The following is a 24,945-nucleotide window of genomic DNA, read 5'->3' as shown; positions in this document are numbered from 1 at the left end:
TTATGTATGCCGAATATGCAAATTAAAAATTATGCAAAAACCTATCGAGAGATTGGAATCTTACTCCTTCAATTTCCATTCTTTAATGAAATATCTCGCACGAGCTCTCTAGACTGCGACCCGCAGTCCACTTTATCTATTTCTCGCGAGCTGTATATATTTGTAAGACAAATAAATCGAACGATGAAGGGATGAAAAAAAACTCGCCCTCCCAACTCGCGGAAAGAGACGGGAAATGTTTCAACGTCGTCGAGAAAGTCAAATATCCACCCCATTCTCCCGCAATAATCCTTACCACTGTTTCGTTTGAATTAGTGATTCCACCTAGCCGCTCGAATGTTCGGCGCAATTCAAATCGGGTGAGTCGTCCGTGGCGCTCATAATCTCGAATTGCCTTCGAAATTGGGCAAAAATCAGCACTTTCCTCGAGCCGTGTTAGCCAATCTGTAAAGTATGACTCGGCGAACGTGCGTATAAAAAATGTATGGTAAATAATAGAATCGTAGAGGATAGGTCTGCGCAATAAAGCCATACGCGATAGCGCCGAACCTATAAGCGAGAGACACGTAGAAGCACTTAACTCTGCGGGGAAACTGTGCTACGTATAGCCCACCTCGCGAGCTTTTCCCGCTCCATAATATCGACTTCTCCGTTCCCTCTATCATTTGCCAATATATATATCTGCGCACGAAAAGCCTCGTTAAAGGCAACCTATCTGCAGCTTACCACATCCTCGGGGCTGCGGAGCAAGCGAGCTAGCGTAGTTTCTCTTATGCATACACATCAACGCCGCTATAATACCGGGAGCTGTACGCTTTGGTTTAACGCAATTCACACTTCGATGCTTGTCATACGTCGAGTATATAAATACCATAAAGATTGATACATTCGTAAAAAATAGGAGCCATCGAGTCTTAGCTTACCAGTGGCCACTGCTAATTCTGCACAAAAATAATGAAAGTACCACGTTTTAGAAAATTTATACGTACTGCAGTAAATTTTCTTCCTCTCATTCAATCGTTGCTATGCACGCGCATCGAAGATTCATTCGAATCCATCACTGGCTCTGAAAACAGACGATAAACTGTATACCGTAGCCTGGATTATATATGCCACGTGGAAAGTTTTTCTTCTGTTTTTGAACGAAAAATATACGTGCAGTTACCGGTTTCTTTATAATCATAAATAAGCTTTTTCCGATAACTTTTTTAAGCGATAAGAGTAACGCACTACGAAAAAAAAATAGCGGAACATATTATAGTGGGAAGAGAAAAAGAGAGATGATATCGTGCAATAGCAAGAAAGCGAAAAAATATAAAACTGGCACCCGTTGCCATCCACGCGTTGGTATCCACTTGAATCCTCCTGCTTTAACGATCAGCCTATAAAAGAAGGAGTGTCTTTGTTTCTCTTCTTTGACAGCGGAAAAATGGCATTACGATTTACAATTATGGCCTCTTGCCTGAGAAACGCCCGATCGATTGTCTTATGCGGGGATGTGCTTCGATATTGGTATCTTTTGCAGATTACTTATTTAATTAAGTCATACCTGAGTACTTTTCATGTTATGATTTTCTTGTTCTTGAATCGTAATAGAGCAACTTAATATTACATCTGAGAGTCCTAGTTTTTCATTATTATGAAAGTGCGGTTATTTGCTAAAATTGGATAAATCTTTTTTATTAACTTGCTTGCTTGCAGCATTTACAGATATGATATTAAAGTACTTTTAATACTCTTGACAAGGTTGACTTTTAAATGTTCACTATTATATCTCACTATAGTGGTCTTTTTGGCTTTAAGAATAAAAAGATCTGCTTTTTACAAATCAGAGGTCAGGGATTTAACACGCGAGAGTTGAATATAGTCGCATGAAAAGGTATAATCTAAAAGAATGAAGTCTCGGCTGAAATCACGTAATCTGAGATTTTCTATTTTTTCACTTCCTAGGTACTAAATTTACTAGTAAGTTGCGATTATGATGTTTGTTTTTACGAGTTTATCCTCTAAGCTTAACAAGCCTAAATAAGTTTTATTTCAAATAGTGCGTAAGCCAAAACTGTAGTTCAAAAATTATTCGCTCCATAAAAGTTTAGAAACCAATTTTTTCAAACTTTAGAAAAGAAAAATTAAATTCCTTCCAACGTTTTACGAATTTTGGTGCACGGTAGAGGGAAAAACAACGACAACGTCATAATAGCATACATTTTCAACGCTGCGCTCTTTTCCTCTTTTTATATAAAGAAATCCGTGTACATATACGTGTACGATGGTATAAGCATATTTAAGGTAAAACTTTTTTACGTGCGATGGTGGGTACGTTGGGGTAAGACTTCAAAAACGAGCGCGCCTTCTCTCAATGATGATGCAAAAGCTCGAGCTCTGATGTCTCAAATAAGCGAGCAAAAATTGAAAAAGATTCGCCACCGCTTGCCTCGCTTTTGCAATGACTTGAGGAAAGTATTGTAAGCAAAGTAATTCGAAGTCGTGCGCCAAAGTGTAATTTCAAACCTCAACATTGCATTAGAAATAATATGTACAATCGTGTTTTAGCATGTAAAAGATCATTGTGTTACCCTTTTTATGGTGGAACTATGCACTTTTGAGACTCTTCGCTACAAATATCTAAATTACGAAAGAAAACAAATTTCCGAAAAAATAGGTTATACAATTCTACTCTGCATAAGTGAACAGCTTTAATTATTCTTTTTTCGATACCATGTATTTGTGCCAGCATATTTTTGCTGTTCCGTGTGAATAAAAGTAATATATTGTGTCACTTACAACCATGCGAGACTTAATCAAATGTTGGAAACGCATAATTTTCCAGCCTTGCATTAGCTCTATCTCTAACTCTCTCGATGTAAATGTGCGTGAAACCAAAATTAGATAGCTACTTAATTAAGCAATTTAATTACGCAAAATCGTATATAACAATAAATTATCCGGAAAATCGTCCTCTATCTCTCTCATCCCAGCAGAAATGGCTCGGGTCATTATCATACCCAATCGTACTTTTGGTTTCTATCTCTAAAGTCAGGCGCATAGTCCCAGCGGAAATCACCCATACATACACCTTTGTATGTATATATATTTTTTGAGTTTAAAATCTACGAAACGAATTGGATGTAGTTGTAATCGCTTCTAATTTGTTTGCTTACTTGAGCATTACGAATATTCATTTCTTTCGTCGAAAAATCAGCCGTCTAGTTCATACTCTCTGGTATAATAACTGACCATGTAATTGTTTTAAAGTAGTATAAGCCGAATATTTTTATGTTTTATGAAAAGACATCGTGATCATTTTTAACGTGTTTATCCTTCCATTATAAGCAATCAAAATATAGTGATACAACTCGAATTGTTTCTCGATCGTTTTATATTTTGTTTTCATCATTTTCCATTGTTTCAATTTCCAAATTATAGCTGCGGCAGCAAAACGCACATTGTATTAGAAAATAAAAATCTAGTCCCTTCATGATTCTTAATTCTGTCGCAGTTTGGCCATTATAACTCTGACTCAGAATTTAATTTTTGTCGATCGACTTTTTTGCACGCCGCGCGGGCATACTAATTTTGCCCTTTCTTTCTCATCTTTCGCTCTCGCCTTTTATTGAATCTTCCAGAGGTAAAAATATGTGTGGATGGCGGTATGGCAACTGATTTCGTATGTATTAGTGCATCGACGAAAAAAAAGAAAGAGAAAGGGAGAAAAGATAATTGAGAAAGAAAAAAGAGGATAAAAGTGAGGGTACAGCGAGGCGTTTTTCATTTTTCAAACAAGGTCTGGCGTTGACTATATTGATTTAAATTTTCAATTTTTTTCATTTCTCACTTTAAAATGCCGAGTTTATACCGTTTACATTGTATATCATTTACATTGTGAGTGAATTTCATATCTTCAATTAAATCGCAAGTCTCAGATAATCATCTTTCTGTACCGAGATGTACTTAAAAAAATAGAACAAATTCCGTACTTTCTAACTGCTGCAAATTTCGCATGAATGTATAACTTTTTGTTACTACGAGGCTCCATTCTATTTACAGCTGGACAGGATTCGTTTCAACATCGGAATGGAGACGAACATCGGCATATTATCGTAGCATAGGATATGCATAAAGACAAATTCATCGCAACGCTTTTTTTTTTTTTTTTTTTTTTTGATGGGAGCGATGGGCTCAGTTTATTTAAATAAAAATGTATTACAATACATTTGCGGGCTTTTGCTACATATGTTATGTAAGACAAAAGGTGGAGAAAGAAATATATGGTGTATAAAACAAGAAGAATGAAAGGCCCATCGACATCTCCTTCAGCCCCTGTTTGACCCCCGCGGGACCGCCGTTGGGCATTACTTCGCGGGGAGAGGCTGGGCTGGTGCACCGAGCTCGTCACGTTTGCACTGTTTGTTATTTCGTCTTCTTCATGCCGCGTCGTCCGGTCATCTTCTTCTGGTCATCTCTTCGGTTCTCAGACTTGTTATGACAGAATGGGCGAAGGTGGCTACCGCGAGCCAGTTTTTTTCGTCTGCTAGCATGAGCTGGACGATATTTTCTGGCCTGGCAACTTCTTGAAGCTGGCGATAGAGCTTTTCTCTTCCCTCCTCAAATCGGATGCAATTGAAGAAAACGTGCTCTGCGTTTTCGACCGTGTTGGGACAGACCGGGCAGTCTGCGCTGGCGTTGTGGTCGTAGCGTTGGCTATGATGTTGCATCATCGCAACGCTGGCGCTCGGTGTAAGCGTTTCTCTCCGCAGAATCAAGTGGTTTAGTAAACAAAAGCCTGTGCAATATTGAAACTAACAATGGTTAATAATAAAATTGGAACTAACAATGGCCGGGCACAATCTACGTTATTATATATATTTACGTGTAATCCGCTGGGGGTATTGCAAGGCTGAATTGTCAAGTGACTCCGTTCGCATGATCTATATAAATATACTGCGAGCTCGCTCATGTGCAAGCGTATACCTATATGTAAATAAGAAAGTCTTTTAGCGTCTCTCGTGCGTGGAAAATCTACTCTTCACATATGCTTCACGTGCACTAGTACACTGTGGTAGCGGGAAACTGCAAGGGAGTGCTGTAGTTGCATCATCATCATCATCAGTGCAGTACAGCAGCAGCTTCGCAGTAGCTTCACTCGAAAATAATGGTTAAATTACACGACGAGTACGAGAGTGAGAGAGAGACTAGAGACGCGTAAAGAGGGATTCCAAGTCGGAGCCTCACATTGTTTCTCGCCCGAGCCTCTTTTGTGGCTTGTTAATAAATTATATCCTTTCTGAGGCGATGACACACTCCTCCGCGACTCGTGTATATGCACGCACGTACGCGTAAATAGTGCCAGCTAATGCCTACTTCATCCGGCCACGTGCATTTGAGATAATATATAGATGCTGCTGCTGCTGCTGCCACTGCTGTTACGAGGCTAAATTCAATGCAAGATTTTAATGAGAAGCAATGCGTTGTTACGCCGCACAGTGGAGCGAACGATCTTCCATTTAGCAATTATACCTTTCTATGCTCCGGCCATCGACCCATTTGGCTAGTTATTTTGACGAAGGCTTTTCACGTGCTTATAAGGCCGATTTAAGTCAACAAGAGGTTGTACCGGTAAAATTGAACTGTTGTTTACGAAAAGTAAGGAGAGAGTAAGAGAGAACAAAAGACTAAGAAAAGGGAATTTTTTTCAAAGATACACACGGAGCTTTGAAAAATGTTTGCAAGAATAATTTTTCAGACGAAACAGAGCTCTAGCAGCGAAAATATGTAGTAGCTTAATATTAACATAATATTCAAATTATTTTTCGAAAGTAAAGTCCCCGCTCGCACGATACGCATAGTATATAAAGATTGTCATGTACGCATGAAAAATTCGTACTTGAGGTTTTTTTCTCCCTTTTTTTACCTACTTTCAAAAATAGAACCAAAAATAAAGTCAAGTTATGAAGGTATCTGTGATATTAAAATTCGAGAATAATTTTTAATAACAAAAGAGCAGAATGAAAAAAGTTGAGCAATGAGCAATGTTTTTATATAAAATCTAGTGTTATAAACATTTCAGAAAAGCAAATAAATATGCGCATAAAATACGAGTGGCAATCGTTTGTTTGCTGTCAAGTGAAGCTTTCAATTAATTCATTCAAAATACGTCAAACGTCATACAAGTCATAGCTCGCACATACCAGGCGAAAATGTACCGCAATAATTGAGTAATGAAAGAATCGGCATTTCTTTTGCTGCTGTTTATTTTATCACTCGGGCTTGCTCGTGTCGTGGAAAAGCAGCAGCAGCAGTAGTGCAGCAAGTGCGCATGCATACAAGCATAAAAGAAAGTGCAGCGCAGCGACAATGTATGCAGTAGCTTTGGAATATACATTCGTGCGCGTTCTCGTGCAGCATTCACTTATTATACGTATAGGAAAAGCAGTTGTACAGCGCCCCGGTACTGACGTACGCATGCGAGCCAAAAAAAAAAAAAAACGAGTAGTGCATTTGACTTACAAAAGACAAGTTTTGCACTCGCACGCACATATACTTGTACGCGATAAAACTGGAAAGCTCCAGCAGACGCACGGGAGCAGCTTCTTCGTAATGCAAGTACACATATATACATAAATACAACCACATACAAAGCAGATACGCCGTACACGTATGTACGTACGTGTGCAGTCTCTTGTTTTGCATCCGATATGTATATATGCAAGGATTAAGTCTTTCTCTCTCTCTCTCAGTCTCTCTAGCTAGGGGAAGGGTGAGCTTTTGAATAGTATTAATGTCGCTAGAATTTATATTCATTGGGCGAAAGAGGAAGGGAGGTTTGCAGCGGCGTCGCTGGCACACGCATTCGCGCAACTGTATAACGAATGAATTAAGCAACTGACTCGTACGTGAGTGACTCTGCGCGCGTGTGTGTGTGTAGGTGCAGCATAGACGGTAAGCGCAGTTATACTCGTATACGACTTTGCCCTCCCCCGGACTGCAGCGGAGTCTCGCGAACGAACGTCACGACGCGAGTCTAATGGAAATTCTAATGAACTTCTAGCCCAATTGTGCTATATCTGCTTTAGGTATACGCGCGAGCGCGGTAAAAGTGCGTCTAGATACGCGTATGACTGCGTACCTATACACGTTAGTCATTTCGCTATCTGCGAAATAACAAAAAACTCCTTCTGCAACGACTCGCGCTAGCTCTATACGGGCGTACTTCTTTGGCCCGCGGATGCGCTTTTATCTCTCTGTTTCCTTGTGTGCATAAATGACCCGCGTTGTTTGTCGCGTATTTATTGCACGAATACTTTAGCTCGAGCAACCTCGCGACCAAATCGCTTTTGATCTTCAACATCGCAAAAACATCTCCGTTACAGTTATTTTTATACAAAAAAAAAAAAAAAAACAGAAGATCCCCGACTGCCGAAGCGGTCGGAGGAAACAGCTTTTGCATTAAAAAAATACTTGCTCAAAGAGAAATACATTACAAAAGATTTTCTTGTAACAATACTAGCAGCGAAATGGTAATTTCGGCATACGAGATGTATTTTCTTTTCGCAGTTGCTTTGTTTATCTCCGGCAAGAGTTGAACATGTTTAAGCTCGGTTGCTTCTATTTTCACGCGTGCATATACGCGAATAATGCGCAAAGTGTTTACGCATAAAGCTATACCATGAGCATGTAAGATATATATGTACATATTGTAATAATGTACTTACTTTAACTAAGAATTTATATACAAGCGGTTGCGCTCGCTCATCAGCAGAAAGAGAAATGTAGAGAATAAAGTCCGTGCGCAGATAAGTTTGAAAAAGTATTTTATTATAAAAGTTAAAAGCCTCTAACTGGCTAGCGTGAGTATATCAACATTTTTAAAGAGTGTAGAAAACGTTTATATTCAGAGCACACTTTTAAGTAGGTACCTGTGAAGATCTTCGACACACAATGAATAATTTTTTTACTCCCTAAATACTTTAAAAAACGTATTGTTGTGTTAAACGGGGGTAACTCATTTTTCTCGTTAAAAAAACCATGTTATCATTAATTTTAAGTTCATGGAAAAAATAATTACATCTCAAACTAATTTGATGTCGATGGATGTAATGACAATATTGCAATAGGAAAAACTTTCTTGAGGAAGCTTCACAATTTCAAAACGCAAAATAAGCCTATGCGACTGATTGTTAAGTAAAAACACAGAAAATGAGCAAATATAAGCAGGCGAAATCGTATATACGTAAGCTCACCTCATTAGCGTTGGAAAAAATATACGATACAGTCGTGAGCGGCTTTTACTTTTTATGCGGAGGAGCTGAGGGAGAAAGTCAGTATTTTCTTTAGAATTATATTGCTTATTACTCAAATTCCGCCAGACCGTGATCGTTTCAGCCTTAGTATACTTAAGGGGGGGGGGGTATAGTTAATTTTTAGTTATTTTAGCTCATTTTTGAGATTTATTTTTCGAAATCTAGTGATGAAAATGTAGTAATATCGATTTGTACACTAAAAAGCATCCCTTCAAGAGTACTCAACTAAATTTTAGTTGAAAAATATTGAAAAATGAGCCTGGGGCATCGGTTTGAAGAAAACACGTCGAAAAATGCGGTGTACACGACAACTCCTCGCAGAATCATCAGAAACAAGCCTAATGACATTTTTTTATTAGTTTAGAGGATTCTGAAGGTACTGACGTAGAGTTTTTAAAAATATTTTCATTTTTGAAAATTTGGCGTGATTTTGAAGTTGAAAAAATGGGAAAAAAATCGAAAAAGTACACTTTTTTTTCTCGGAAAATTGTTGAAAAAAAAATGAAAATTTTCCCAAAAATGAAAATATCTCAACGCCACTACCTTGTAAAATAGTTAATAAATAACGGTGTAAAATTTCAAAAAGATCGGTCAATAAGTTTTTGAGATATGATGTACACCGTCTTTGAAAATGCTATTGTTCAGGAAACGCGTTTAAAGATTTTGAGGTCCAGTCCTTCTTCCTTTTTGCACGTGCGTTAAAATGGCAATATCTTGGGTAATTTTGCTCCGATTGGCTTAAAATTTTAACTGAATACTCTTGAATGTATATAGAATCGAATAAGACAATAAAAAGAGGAATCGAAAATTTTTGCGAAAAATACTATACCTCCCGTTAAAGGCAACGCTGCCTCAACGATAGTTCATACGGAAAATATCTATTAATTCTGCCGCAGCTTGGAGCTCCATACTCGCGTTGCCCGTGTTTACCAGCTTGACCTATACTCAATTTTAGCTCGCTACATACGCTCTTGGGATAATCGGATATTTCATGCACGATCGCGATCGAACTACTAATTGACTCGTGCGCATGTATACGGCTATAGAAATAATAATAAAATGAAAGTTTTTATGTATATATTTACGCACGAGTGAATATCGAGTAAATAAAAAGTCACACACGTGACGCCCGAGTAAGCGGATCAACTTTGCGGAGCTATCTCGAAGAAAAAGCCGAGTGCGGAGCCGTTGCCAAATGCACCTCGCGAACACGGAGTAAAATTCTGCCTGGCGCACATAAGGCTTTAATCGAGAGTATAACGACATCGCGAGCGAAGGATCGATATATAGTTAAGCTTGAATTATGGAAAGCTCGGCCGACTTCTCTCTTGTATATCGTCTCAAGCAGCTATCATCCTCATCCATATAATACGGAATTCACGACACGACGTCGATGCGAAGACGACGACGACGACGTCAACAGTAGCGGTATATACTAGGAGGCGCCGCGCGCGGAGCCTATAACAGCCTCAACTTGCGAGTTTGCGTATGTGTGGGTACGCTGCGGTGTGCGTTAGTGCGCGAGCTCTAAATCGAGGTAAATTTCCGCAGAGATAAGCTCGGCCGCACGAATTTCCAATGAGCGAGCGCGTGATTCTCGCGCTCGCGCGCGCGCCAACGAGATAGCTCGCGACGAGGCGAAGTATGTACCTATGTACATGTATGTACGAGTAACACGCGTGTGCACGCATAGGTAATAAGCGAACTTGCAGAGAGTCAGAGAGGCAGCTTTGATGTGCGCGCGAGCGAGCGGCGTATTATTGGATTCCTTTTATGTAACGGCTTACAGCAGCAGCAGCAGCAGCAGCAGCAGCACATCGTCACCGTCGTCGTCTGGAATTGTTTCTTTATCAGAAAGCTTTGAGTTCGTCAATATTCCGAGTGTAGCAAGAGGGGAAAAAAACCTTGATTCTTTTTTTTTTTTTTGGTCCAATAACACGATGATTCTCGTTGCAGACTGCATGGGAACGCGCGTAGAAGCGAGCAAAAAGTACCGCCACCTTATCTCGCATCACTCGAGAGGTCTCGAGTGCCTATATAATAACACTGGCATAACATTGTGGAGCGCGGCAAGTACGGCATGGCGCAATATATATATTGCAGCGTGCATATATCGCGCCATAAAACGTCGAGAGAGAGAGAGAGCTTGCAACGAAATATCTGCATATCATGTGCTTGGGGTATGCTTTTTCAGCAAAAGTATCACGGTAGTAGCGCGCGACATTTTACGACGCCACCTAGCTAATAACGACCTTTGCCAAAAGTCATAGCAGCCGCTCGACATCCATTGCGCACCCTTGCAAATGATTCGCCGCGCGAAGCTCAGTAGCGATGATTCTTGCATTATTACCTTAGCGTAACAATTACTCTAGCTACATACATTTGCCGTATTGCGCAAGAAAAGCTCGTCGTCGCTGAGCCCCCCCTAGCTCGCGCGACAGTCGAGAGGTAGTGTCGAGAGATTTTATGGAGGAAATAATCTTGAGTCTCTCTCTCTCTCTCTCTCTCTCTCTCTCTTTCTAATGTGCAGCGAGCGAGGAAGATGTTGTCGAGCGCGCAACACAAACTTATACTTATTGCCAGTGTAAAGAATTGATGGTATGGCAAAGTTAACTGCGCAAGTACGTAGTTCGTTATGTATTTGCGTTTGCTGTACACGCGGCGCGATTCAAAAGCTCGGAAATATACACGAGATGCATCGGAGGAATATCTCTTGGGGATTTCTGGGGCTGCGCGTTTGGGATTATGCGCTCGTGCTCTCGCTAAAGATATAACTTGCATTATATTGCGCCACGCAAAGTCCTAAACAGATCGTTTTATTTATAAGTATTATATGGTTTTCATATTTTCTTGTTCACGATCGTGTGTGTATATAATAACAATGATAAAAGAAAATAACTCACCGATTTCCTTGGAAAAACTCAATCTGCTTTTGAAAGTCATCATTTGAAAATGTTCCTCTTGCACTGTCCCTTGCACCCTATTGATGAAGTATAAATAACTGAAACAAAAGATAAAAAGTTAATGTTGATTATGTCACGTATTTCAAGTATTTTTTATGTTTATTGGGCTTTTGGAATGGCCTGGAGTAAATATTTTTTTTTATGTACTTTCATATTTTTATTTGTATTATTTTATATATTTTTAATTTGAAATATACCATTTATATGACCAACCCTTTGTACGGGCATACATGATCTTTATAGGTTCTTTTTGTAATTATTATATGAGGAAAGGAATTTTTTGTCAATAAATAACAATAATGATAATAATAATACATATTATAAATTTTAATATCAGCTAATGAAAACGCTTTTAATATAGTATCGTAAACTTTTGACTCATGGCGTAATTCACATCTGCAGGCGAGCTCATTGGCTACATTATATACACCTCTAAATACGCGCGCGCTTATAACAGGTGCCATATAATGCAAAAATATAAAGTTGCAGCTGCGTATCGTAAAGACTAATAACGGGGCAAGAAATCCTCTCGGGTCATCCGTACGCGTATTATAATAACACGCCCATGAGCTGCGCGCGAGTAGCAAAGAAAAACAATTTTCCGTTCGCGCTCGCGCCCGATGTAACTCGCGCACGTCATTATGATATACAGCGCCTTCGCCCACGCACCCCCCCCCCTTCGCTCGTGCAGTATACATTATGAATTCTAGCCTTATTCTCAGGCTGACTGTAATAACATTTTGCATCAAAAGAGCCTCGGTATTGTATGGTGTGTTTTTAGTAGCTTACCAACGAGCTAGACGCGGGGGCCCGCCGCGCGGGTATTAGTTCGCAGACAGTGATAAAATCTCAATTATACGTGAGGGGGGATAAGGCAAGAGATCGTGAGCTGCCTTGGCAAGGAATAAAGGATAATATATCGAAATATAAAGCCGGGAAATATCAGTTTTGGGCAAAACAGCCCGCGTAAAACACGCCGTTATAATACCTGTATCATGTGCATTGCAAGCACGCGGAAATGCACGCGTACGAGCTTCGATACCTCCCAAACGTGCTGTACTCTGCGCGTGTACTAAAATTCATACGCATAAGCGCTGCTGTATAACTGAAATACTAATAGCCCACACGGACCGTTATGCGATTTTATCACAAGGTGTCATGTATAGCTCAGCGTCGCGAACCTAAGGATCGCACAAATGTTCTGCAATGAAAAAAAATACACAGACCACTTCGATTATTACTATGAATTTTTCATTTTCAAATATATAAAGTTAACGAAGTAGTAATGAGTATTCATTCACGTAATAAGTGCACAGATGATTGGAAAAAAATCATCGCTCCCTTTTTAATTGTACTTTTAGCGCGAGAAATTCATTACTTTGGGGGCACTCAATAGAACATACATAGTGTCGAGGTAACGGAGCTGATATCAAAGCGTTTGTAATTATTCCGAATAGCACAGGCTCGGGGCTTTGTCGGTACAATTACAGGAAAGGCGAAGATAATTGGCTGGCTTAGGGACAAGTTAATTTAGTTGCCGCTGATACTGACCCTCTTGGCTTTGATCTCTACATGGCTAATAACGAATTCGAATATTCGGAAATTTCTACAATGGTTTGATACCCACTCGAATCTACGTTTCTGAGCTATTTAGACGTTGCAGTTGTTTATCAAAATTAACCTTCCCTTTTTTTGTCTTTTCAAGTTCAAGAAGTTTTTGGGAATAATTGCTGAGTTACTACCTCGCGTTATGGCTCATTAACTTTCCTGTAAAGTAGTACAGGGTGTAGTTGGCAAACAACAAAATTATATCCAGCTGAAAGTTTGGATTACGTCCTAGAGCTCCTAACTAAATATCAAGACTGTTCAGATGCATTTCGCCGTAAATTTAACCCCACTCAAAACGCGACAGCAGTTAATCGCGTAGTTTTTGAACTAATTTTTCTTATTATTTGATCCTTCTTATTCGACGCATTTTATGTTTTTTCTAAAATTCACCAAAATTGTTTTCCTCATGGAGGTACTTATAAAGTGATCGGCTTGTAGCAGCTTGCTCTAAAAAAATGTGATTAAAGATGAAAATCTCGCGATAAAAAATCAACTTGTCACATGCAAGCTCTCGAATTCTTAAGGAAATCGAGTGGAATATCTTGGCTGCGCCAAAGATCCTCATGTGGCGTTTGAGGCCGGGACGTCACGAGATCTCTGTGTATGTGTACATACGTACCTCGGCACATCATCCACTATAATCTGGCGCTTGCGTGCCGTGTGTGGTGTATATACAACGTGAGCTGGATCGAATGATTTGTATGTGACACGTCGATAAGGGCTTTGACGCGGTATATATATACTCGTGCACACAGACGTGTACCTATATACATACATACATACAACATCTGGACATGCCAAGTGTTTGTAGTCGTCATAAAGCTGCTACTTGACAATTACAGACGTGTAGCGCTGCTGCGTGTTCGCGATACTCGGCCTCTGTACCTGACGTTGCCTGCCTGCAACTCCTCTTTTTTGTTTCATTGCAGCTCTGCTACTTTCTTTTTCCCTTTTTTCATCTCCATTATATATATTTCCCTCGCATTTCTTGGACACGCGACGCTCCTTGTCGTGGGATCGTAAAGTTAATTCCGTACGCTGTTTTTTACTGCCACGAATATATATAGAACATCTCGTTTTCTGTCTGTATCTCCCTTTCGTTCTTGTACACATTCGCGTCGAAGCTGACTTGAAAACTGCTGCCTGTGTTCGCTGCAACTATTTGCTTCTACAGGAGTCTCGCTGTTTGGTATAATGTATTGCATAGGCATGGCTTCTTTGTAAATTCGCTATTTCTTCTTGCATACCCAACGTAAAATTATAAATTAAATTAATAAATGTATGTTTACGAGAAAAAATTCAAGAGAAATTCACTCTTAATCGAGTTCATGTAATCATGTGTAAGTACACGAATTACGAGTGGTACGAAGTCGATGTTGTCAGACGCCTCGTTAAAAATGAATTATAATGTCAACATAATATCGTAAGGATATGTTTGCCAAAAGAAGGAAAGAGAGTGCCTAGATCTCGAGATCGACGTCAGCAAAAAAAATAACGTTACATCATGCCAAGTACAATATTTAGATTTCCTCAGCTGAAGGCTTCGAATATGCATATACCTGCATGCTATCGCGAAAGCTTTTATCTCGCTACCCTTAAATATTGCCTAACATACATTCGATCATGAAGTCTTACCAATGAACTTTTATCGCTTACAGGCAGACTCGAAATATTAATTTAAATTGAAACCTCTAAGCTCCATCATATATACGTGTATATATAGATTCCGGAGAAACTTCAACATCCACGTAACTGTTTGTAAACACACACGCGCGCGCATACATACACAGGCGAGCGCGCGCAAAAGTACAGAAGCTGGCAGTAGCACTCGAAGCCAAAGCAATCGTTCAAATGGATCGTTGTCGCGTTCGCGGTGTTATGCTTTCAACCGGATTTTCTCTTGCATCGAGCGCGAGCACATTTCCGACGATGAACAAACACAAACATGCACCCACGCACATACGTTTCTGTGTATATATAAACGAGCTTGAGCGAATGATAAACACGTGCGTGTAACACGCTTCTCTTATTGTTTATACCGATGGGTTACAGCTCCGCTGACTTGTAATTGATCGATCGCACAAGGATGCGCTGACATCGCTACTGTCCATACGTTGCCTGCGGAGTGTGTAAGCAGACACGAGCGATTTCACACATCGAGAGGAAAAATCCTTTTAATCGTATTACGCTCGTAAAATCAAAAAAAAAAAAAGATTCTAATTCGCGTTGCCTGTAAAGTTATGTTATGTCGCAAGCGAGCTTTAATTTCTCTTAACAAACAATATTAGAAACTTGGCGGACTAGCGGCTGCTCGAAGTTGTTAGTCAAAGAGGATTTAAGCCAAAACATAGCACTAAATTCAATTTTATCCAATTAAAACTAACGATCCTGTCGCGCGTGGCCGGTCGACTGGGCATCCATAATGACTAGCTAACGCGACCAATTAGTAAAAGATATCGATGCGGTGCAGTATGCGCGCGAGCGCGAAAACAAAAATTTTGACGAATGCAAACCGCGAGCAGCAGATATAAAGTCTGCTAATCTTGTTTACTGTGACTCTAACAATCCTTTATACGTTCGCTATATAGAGTATAAACGTACTCTGCATATATCTATTTGAGTGTGCCCTATATCTAAAATCGATACCCGAAATATTCAAATGAATTTCATCGACGTTGTTAAACCAGAGCGCGACAATTCGATAAAATTATAACTTGTGCGCTGGCTATATCCAACAACATTTTCCTCTTCTTTTTCAAGAAGTAAGTTCAAAATAATAGACGAAGAGTTGAAATTCGGTTCAGATAATGTAAGAAAAGGTCTAGTAGTATACAGCTACATTATCACAACACACGAGTTGTGCACATCATAATGTATGTAAGGCGGTTATAGATCTTGCAACTAGCGAGTTGTTCACATTGCAAGATATTTTTGACTAGTTTTTTTCTTCCCAGTGTCTGTTTGGCATCTCTCTCTCTCTCTCTCTCTCACAGTGCAGCCGTAAATGCCTCGTTTCTTTGCTGCTTTTCTGCTTGCTTATTCGGCAGGGTTGCTGCCACGCGCGTAAGTTTGTAATACAATACAGCGACGTGTATATGTACACAGGTTCGTATATAAGCAGTCGCGAACACGTGTTCAAGTCTCCGTGTAACGCGTCACACATTATGTCAGAGGAGCGTGACACGCGTCGCTAAGCACCGCCGCTTCGTCAGGTCCTTCAGAAGTGTATATCTTTCATATACATGCGGCGAAATAAATGTACAGGAATTTCGTGCTTATGGAGCACACAGAGAATACGAAAGCCCTCTCGCAAGCTCGTGAGTGTGCGTTCGTATTACAATCGGAATAGAAGCTCGCGAAAGTAGTTCACTGCCGCTCGTTTTGCATTTTTTTGATTTAAAAGCTAGATTCGACTTGCCCCGAGACTAAACATAGAGAGGACCTTTTTTTCAGGTCACGCATACATTTTTCAATGCCTCGATACTTTATTCATAATGATGCATCGCTAAAAGTGAGATCGTGAGAAAATGTAGGGGACGATACGCAGAGAAGAAAGCATCTAATAATTTATAGAGGCGTGCGCGAGAACAATATTTATTTTTCATACTCGCGTGTGCATTATTCCTTTTTACAGAGGCATATCGTAAAATTACCTAGATTTTTTTTCCTCTTTCGAATGTACAGCTACGCGCATCGAATTTGTTTTTGATCCTAGGATATTTTGCAAGCACGAGCGTCGTCCTATTGCCGCTGCATCTGCTTTTATTTTCTAAAGCATAAATACGCATTTTTCATCGCGATATCTCTCTCTCTCTCTCTTGCTTTGCTCTCGTTTCCTCGAGCGTCGAGACACTGCGCAGCAGCAGCAGCAGCGACGGTGGCGGCTGCGGCAGTTGTACAAGGGTCGTTAAATCCTAGTGATAACATCTCGAAAAGCGCGAAGAAGAATAAGCTCGGCACGCAAAGTAGTAATGCTGCTAGATGGCGCGGCAAAGTGCACATTTCACGCAAGTAAACAGAACCGAGAGCTTTGAGAAAGGAAATAGTTATATAGCGCACGGCAGACTATACAGATTAAACGAGTAGCCGTCTTTTTTCTTGACTCCGCGCGAGGGTAATTTTCACTCGGCGCGCGCGCGAGAAAATACGAAGAAAGCGAGCGCCGCGACGAGCATTTGAGACTGTATATGAGATTGACATACATACAGAGAGAGGGAGAGAGAGCGTGCAGCAGTGGCTTACACACGCACCTAGTTTATGTGTGTGTGCAGCGCGGCGTATATAGAAGGTGCAAGTGTCTGGGAATGGCGAACAAAACGCCTATCTAACTCTCTAGTTTACCGCATAAATCATTCGCTCCGAGTGGCAGAACGAAACAGGCATGAGCAGCAGCAACAGCAACAGCGACCCTAATATTCGCAGCGTGGTATACTATATACTGCACTGCGCCGCGGCGTTTAAATAAAGGCTGGAAATTATAACTCGTATGTGTGCGTGAACCTGCGACTGACGCACACACACGGCGATATACCAGAAGAGAAAGATTTTCTCTCTCTCTCTCTCTCTCTTTAAGCAGGTCGCTCGCGTACTCCATAGGTATAACAGCAAGAGCTTATTTGCAAATAGAGTACCTCTTCGGTTAATTTTCCAAGTGTACCTCTGTGTGTGAATGCGGATATACATAGGTATTCTATTCCTTTCTTCCACGACCCGCTTCAAGTTTATATGTATATGATATTAATACGCGGCGAGTCGGTGAATTACAGTTATACATTTGTGACTGATGCCGCTAGACTTCCACGCGGTATCTTGAGTATTTGTATGGAAATTGATTGTGCTCTGCGACAACACGACTATTTCCTGAGCGATTTTTTAATGCCATTAACTATGACGCGACTTCAATTCCCACGGGTGAGAGCCGTGATGTATATATTTATACATGCTATATTGCAGCAACGGGGGTAGCGCACTTCACATGGAAAATGCCCGAGAGCTTGAGTGTGGAAAATGGGATGTTTCGAAAAAAAATTACACGAACATTTTGCTCTGTGTACGTCGCTCAAAAATGTTGAATACGATATTTTTTCAGAAAATTCAACTCTTGAAAAATTCTCATGCCCCCTACGCATGTATAGATGATGAATACTCCAACTCTAGTTCCGTACTATATTCCAGTTACAGCACTACAGAACTATGCATCAACAGTGTGCCAAGAGTAAATATATCTGTATGCATAAAAATAAAGTCCACGGTAAACAAGGCTAAGCGCGTAAAAATCGGAATATTATAAGTCGAGTAGTACGGAAGAAAGTTTTGCATATACAACATCTCTAGCCGTGGCGGAACGCGGTGTACTTTTACTAAAATTGAATTCGAAATGAGAGTTTAAATTTACAACGACCTGCTTCTCCGGCTACTCGAGCTCACCTGTGCTTCGTTTTTCCTTGGTGAAAATTAATAGGCAACGATAATTATAATATTTTCCTTGATTTTCCACGCTACCATCGTAAACTATGGACCTATGCGCGTACGCATTACTCCGCTTCTCAAGGCGTCGTTAATATTATCGCACTCTTTCCTTCATGCAGCCACATAATGCTGCGAAAGTTGGCGGATTTTTTTACCGAGGATATTTTTCATGCTCACGTATGTGTAAATGTGCCCTTACTCCGCGCACATAGCTGATGTACAACGTACGCTCTGTAAGTGTACATGTCATACAGAAATTTTTATGTACACTTCTCTGACGGTCTTCGAGCTTCCGTATCAATGTGCATGTACAGAAAAGTCAAATGTAAGCCAAGCTGCATTGGATTTACATTTTCTGAGGTCACAGAGAGAAAATTTTTACTTTCACTTTCCCGCAAATACACGTAAGCATGTTATACATAAAAAATTATAGATAATATACGTATTTTTTAACGCAAGGGCGTGGGTAATGTATGCCGTGCGTTCGAAGCAGCTGGAGTAAACGATGAAATTTAGATTCGAGCACATTTGTCGACGTTGAAGCTCGTAAATCACCCGGTCGAGTCGACGCGCAGTGCCCTAGGCTTGACGTTGTGGCGTTAACCGCGAAATTTGTGTATCCGCCCTCGACTACAAGAGGGCCAGAGCGACTTATTGTTTATGTTACATGCGCAAACACTCGCTATTCTATTACCGAGAGCACCGCGCGCGTGCACGCGATTAAATTGGATCATTTTATTCGCAGTGGCGTGGCGCGCACGCGCTTTATTGTCCATAATGATTTCTATTACATAAAATATATAAATAAGTTAGAAAATGCGATTGAATTATTAATTAACACGGTGCGCGCGCTTGGGAGGATAATGTTTGTGCGCGTGTAGCCGGCAAGCTAATTATAATTCGGACCCGTGCGCGCGCGCGCGCGAGACAAGCGAATTCAAGCGATAGACATAAATTAACTTTGCATTAAAGTTGCTCTATATATATATTTACGCGAGTGTATTGAGAGAAAACGTCACTTTGACGCGACTACAACTAATGATTATTAGCGCAGTGCTTTCGGAAGGGCGCGACTCTGCGCGTACAATGTAGATGCTCTCGTTGCGTTAAATATATAAATTAGTCGTTTCAAAATATTATTCTTCAATCAACTCGACTGCTGAATGCGTTATATAAAACTGCAATGGCGATAAATATATATAATTCTATTTTGCGTTTTAACTTCAAGTTAATGAAACCCCTATTATATAAATATTTCTCAGCAAAATTTTTTGATAATCACGAAGTTTAAAATTGAAACTGAGGGTAAAATTATAACTTTTCCAGTACGCGTAGGTAAGCTCCACATAAATAGTTTCATTGTTACGAATTATTGCTCCAAACCATCGTTGGATTGATAAATACGACGATATGATGGTAAATAACTAGCTAGTGTTTTGCTATATTATTGTTCAAGTAAATTTGTAACTGAGGATTGCGAACATTGAAGGCCTTTGGGAACGAGCAATGGCAGAGATAGTATTTATATCGATGAATATAATCCAATTTAATTATTAAATTTGCGTGGAACTGCGCTGTTGCAGTGACGATCGTTGTTACAATTAAGTTTAGCGTGATTTCCTTGGTAAAGAGAAGTGCACCAGGACCTCTTAAATTGTATGGTATGTTGCATGAGCCAAAACAAGTTGTTAGTAGCAGAGAAACCAAAGTCTCCTATTTTGTACTGCAAATAATGTATGTGCTGCAAACGTTGCGCATGGTCATAACGAGCTATAGGAGTAGTCATGGAGTACGAAACTATCCTACATTGTACTATCTTTGTAATTGACATGTGATATCCATGTATCACCGGGTGTTGCATCCTAAGTTCTGGGGACTAATGGATACATCTATCATTCCTAATGGACTAATGTATGTTTTCAATCTTAATCGTAAGATTTTAAGATCTTACGATTCCTTTCACCACTGATTTTTAAGAAATTTAAATTTTTAGGACACTAAGTTCGTTAATTGGAACCCAGATTGTCGTCTATAATTTTTTATGGCGTCTTAAAGTCAATTTTCCTTTTTTATGCCTGACTTGCAACTTCTTGTTCTTTTTTCCTATAACTCAAGTTACTAACAGTGAATTAATTATCAAGGAGCAAATTTTTCTCGTATGTTTATTCGAATATTCTGAAAAGGATTAAAAATCGGGTATTTATCCAATTTCGGGTAAAATTGTAACGATTATGCCTTGATTACTTCGCATGTCAAGACTTGTATGAATAACTATTTTATCTAGCCACTTCCAATATGATATGCAATACACGGTTTTATTTAGTACTAAACCCAGTCTCCAATTACTTGTCCCTCTCTAGCCATCATTCTTTGTCCCTCAGGCCGTGAGCTAAGCCGGTAATTTATCCAAGGCCTATGAATTTCTTTGATCAATTTTCAAAATTTTTTTCTATAATCATAGATTCAACTGTAAAAGCTTTTATTGAAAATTTGTACAATAAATGAAATCTGCGAGGTTTCGTCACGCCAACTCAATAACTAATGACGACCTCGTTTTCACTGGCGTAAAATTTTCCCAGTCAAAATTTTCTATGGAACGTAGGGACGTTAAAAAAGGCCAAGCTTATACATTTTTGTTGTACATGGTTTGCACAGTGCGCTACAGCACATTAGCAGTGTTTAAAAGAGAAGCCTTATACGCGGCCTGTTAATTAACCAGCGTCAGGTACCTACAGATTTAGGAATAAAGCCCTACATATGCCAAGTGTACTACTAGTCTCTCTCTTTCTCTCTCTCTGCAAAGTGTGCACTGAAAGGACTGGAAGGTAAATTTGCTTCGAGTTGAAATGAGAATCCCTTAGCGCTAGAAAAGGTCGCGTTGACGTGTGTACGGTTGAAATTCAAATGGAAAATAAGTACCTTTTTTCAAATTAAGAAATGCCTCTCTTGGTGTAATTTTGATTATTTAACCATTATTAGTTATTGATAAACCTATTTCGAATAAATTTAAATGAGTCGAAATCTATGAGAAAAAATTTTTCATGATTCAAGATTCTAGATTCAAAGTTTTAGTTATAGCCGAGTATCCAAGAAGCAGAAAATAAGAAACATTGAGTTAAAAGCTGACGAAATATCTAATTTGCATAATCTTTTCTTTCAAAAATAATGAGGTTTTAGGGTGAAGAGTTTTTAAGCGCTGTGGTCGTAAACGTTGTTTCGCAGTAACATGCTATTAGACGTGTAGTTGCGCACGATTACGAGTGTAGTGGTTATAACAAAATGGTTTATTTCTCTATTGACAGCTTGAGACTAATTTTAATCATCTGTTTAGAAGAGGAGTTAGTGTAAAGAAGTCGGCCTGTTTCGAATTCGCAATTTGGTAATTTTGCAATATTGCTTACAGAGGGCTAAAGCGGGTGAACTCACATTTTGTTTCGAGCCAATTTTTTAATTGCAAAAAAATCTACACTATAATTGTTGCATAAGTTTATTTTTATTTTTAGTGGAAAAAAGACTTCTTGGGCACACGCAGCATGGAAAAGGAAAGGCTAGTATGATTCTGAAATAAGATGGCAGATATTCTTCTGAAGTGCATGAATAAGCGACATAAGATACGTTTATAGAATGCACATAAATATGGTTACTCGAACTGGGTTAAAGATAAAACTCTTCGATCGTGAAACATATGAGTTATCGAAAAACATTATTTTTTCAAAAATACTCTCATCGGGTTCAAGTAGGGTCATGCATAAAAAAAGACTCAATTTATCAGCGTGGATCACGTGATTCTAAACCTTTTGAAGTTTTTTTAATGCTTGTCGTCGATTAAAAATAAATACATGGTAAACAAATACTGACATATTGGACAATGACGCGGGTTCATTCTTTATGTAAAATGCACAAGCTGAAGTTTTCTAAATTCTTCTTCCTACATTTTTTCTTATGTTACGAAAATGCCAGAGGTATGAACTTTGCAAAGCAAAGGTCAAAGAGCAACACACACACACACTCACGCTCACACACTTTCATATACTCCGATTCACCAGAGGACATTCGACTTTTTTCTTCGTTAAATTTTAAGCAACTCAGGTGGAGATGTCACAACGGAAATGGAAATTTATTTATGAGATGAAATGCCAGATCGTGTAGCCTTGCATTATTTCGGATCGCAGGAGCACAGGAAAAAATGCAAGCGGAAACTGCAATTGTATACGAAGTGCCACTGAAATTTATTACATACATATCCCGTCTCGTGGCATTATAAGGTGAAAAAGCCACAATTTTGATAAAGAATTCACAAAGTTGAACGAGAAAGTTAATAGAATTTTTATTATAAATTTTTCCCATAATTATTTGCGCGTGTAATTGTAAGTCGGTTGCTGTTACCGAAAACACGCGTTGTATTAATAAATCACGAGTAATTTTTAATTAGAAATCGAAAGATAACAAACAGTTGTAATTACGCGCGTTCAGTCAATTAATAAATTCAAACGCAGAAAGCCTCTGCCTGGAAAGCTCGCGTCTGCAGGTGGGGGTAACACTCGCAGGCGCAAGACATTAACAATCATTGCCGACGATAAGTCCAACGCAGGCGTATATTATAAACGAGCTCTCTCTCTCTCTCTCTCTCTCTCTGGCGTAGCAGTCAGTCATGATTTATATCATCAAACGTTATTTCGCCCTCGAAATAGATATAGAATATAGATGCGGCCGACCGCCGCATACAATATGTATTTGGTAAATCGAGTAAGCCCTCATGTAGGCAAACGAATCCTCGGCGCAGTATTATTGTAAAGGCGTTTATATGTAGGCACAGTTGCTGTGTAATGGCTGTACGTGTGTGCGGGCAAAGCCTAAAGCACGCATGAACGACTTCTTATATATGGATGCGCGATATGATGACCCGCGTGTCGCGACTACGCCTATAGGACATAATATCTATTCAGGCTCGTGCACGCGTACCTGCCTGTGTATATAACGTAACGACTAAAATGCGCAGCGCTTTTGACCCCCTCAGATGTGCGTTTATATGGCCGATTCTCTGTGAAATCGAGGGGCAAAAAATTTTTTCCGCTGGCATATGAAAAACTTGTTTTATGGATGTCATACATGTCCAAGAAATCTTATTGTTTTGAAAGTAATACGGGTCCTAAAGCTTACATTTTTCCAAAACTCATGCTTATTGTTAGTTTATACAAAAATGGGGATGAAAGTTCAGATCAAATTCGATTCGATTTCAATCTTCAGGTTTTTTTGCAAGTTTCCAGAGTGCTCAGACTCTTTTAATGTAATTTTTTTCGAAAAGTTTTGATAATTTTCAGTAAAAGAAGCTCTCCAGCACTTTCTTCATCAAAGGAAGGTATTTTTGTAGGATTAAAAGTAACGTTGAATTCCAGAAAAACTTGAGGCCTCTGAAAAAGGCCTATTGACGGTCTCTTTGGGAACATGTATGGCATCAAGAACAAGTTTTTCACGTCATTAGAAAAAAAATGTTGGACTTTCAAATGTACTGAGAATCGTTCATACACGCTAAACCCAAAAGAGTAATTTTCGAACCTCAAAAGAGTAATCTGCGCGAATTACTCTTTTAAAAAGAGTAATCTAACGCAGATTACTCCTTTCACTTTCACGCTAGAACTAAAAAGAGTAATCTGCGCGAATCACTCTTTTAAAAAGAGTAATCTAACGCAGATTACTAAAAAAAGGTAAAAAAGCTTCATTGACTGGTGCATCGTGTATTTTTCTTCCCTTATTTTATTAAAGAAAGTCGAAAGTAAAACATTCTGCAAAACTTCTATTCGATAAAGAAAAACATTTACTATTATAATCGATCTGAATAATAGCCTTTAATATGTTAAAAACGAATTGATTAAAGCTAAATTTAAGCAAACTTTTTTGAAACCTTTCATTCACTGGCTACGAGAATCAATATACAATAAAAAATATTCTTTAATATTCAAAGACCGTAATCTGCGCGCAATATTCTTATGCGCGAAGTAATCTTTACCAAAAAGAGTAATTGCCCACTCGGCATTTTTCAAAAAAGAGTAACGTGCGTAGATTACTCTTTTTAGTTCTAGCGTGAAAGTGAAAGGAGTAATCTGCGTTAGATTACTCTTTTTAAAAGAGTAATTCGCGCAGATTACTCTTTTGAGGTTCGAAAATTACTCTTTTGGGTTTAGCGTGTATGTACTGGACGAGCTATTTAATAACTCAGCTGGGTTATGTGTATAAATATCCTATAAACACCCGAGTTTATCCAGTGCCAGTAGGGGCTTTGAATTACCATAAATATCGATGCTTTATTCTCGGTGCATTATTTACTATTATTAATTTGTATTTGCCAGCCAAATATCGATACATGCTCATCTCACTTTGTCTCAATTGTTTTTGCTATTCGAAATGATAAATTACCCGACAAATCCTGGCAAAGAGATAATATCACTAAAAATATCGCATAAATTTAGCTACTCCTATTCTCGTGCTCCCATTTGTTTTCCAACCAATTTCGTCACATTCACAGACTAAACTCGGCCGTGGCGTAACGTACGTCGGTGTGCGATACTTTTCAAAACTCTCCCAACACATGTAACTTTTCGCTCTCT

The 24,945-nt window shown here is 39.3% G+C and overlaps 2 protein-coding genes across 3 annotated transcripts in view; both read right to left on the bottom strand.

Moving 5' to 3' along the window:
* The window catches only part of LOC106650231, a 111,973-nt gene that overhangs the window by 58,511 nt on the left and 28,517 nt on the right, over nucleotides 1-24,945 (bottom strand). Inside the window, exon 2 of the mRNA XM_014368153.2 lies at nucleotides 11,204-11,301. The gene's annotated coding sequence lies outside the window, so the exon portion shown is untranslated. The remainder of the gene's footprint in view (nucleotides 1-11,203; nucleotides 11,302-24,945) is intronic.
* Nucleotides 4,224-5,190, bottom strand: LOC106650616. 2 transcript variants are annotated; one of them, XM_014368745.2, is made up of 2 exons: nucleotides 4,871-5,190; nucleotides 4,224-4,799 (listed from the first exon to the last, which is right to left on the bottom strand). In XM_014368745.2, exons 1-2 carry the CDS (start codon nucleotides 4,955-4,957, stop codon nucleotides 4,443-4,445), a joined length of 444 nt encoding a protein of 147 aa, XP_014224231.1. In that variant the 5' UTR covers nucleotides 4,958-5,190; the 3' UTR covers nucleotides 4,224-4,442. The 2 variants fall into 2 exon arrangements, with proteins under 2 accessions (XP_014224231.1, XP_014224232.1); XM_014368746.2 differs by having other exon boundaries at nucleotides 4,224-4,783.

The sequence above is a fragment of the Trichogramma pretiosum genome, unplaced genomic scaffold, assembly GCF_000599845.2.
Source record: "Trichogramma pretiosum strain Unisexual culture from Peru unplaced genomic scaffold, Tpre_2.0 scaffold4, whole genome shotgun sequence".
NCBI lineage: Eukaryota > Metazoa > Arthropoda > Insecta > Hymenoptera > Trichogrammatidae > Trichogramma > Trichogramma pretiosum.
This window is presented reverse-complemented; position numbering and strand designations above follow the sequence as displayed.

Bases quoted from the DNA above. Each gene is read 5' to 3' on its own strand.
- LOC106650616 (XM_014368745.2), bottom strand. From the start codon at position 4,957: ATGAGCGAGCTCGCAGTATATTTATATAGATCATGCGAACGGAGTCAC. The intron at 4,800-4,870 runs GTAAATATATAT...AACCATTGTTAG, and splicing joins ATACCCCCAGCGGATTACAC to TTTCAATATTGCACAGGCTT.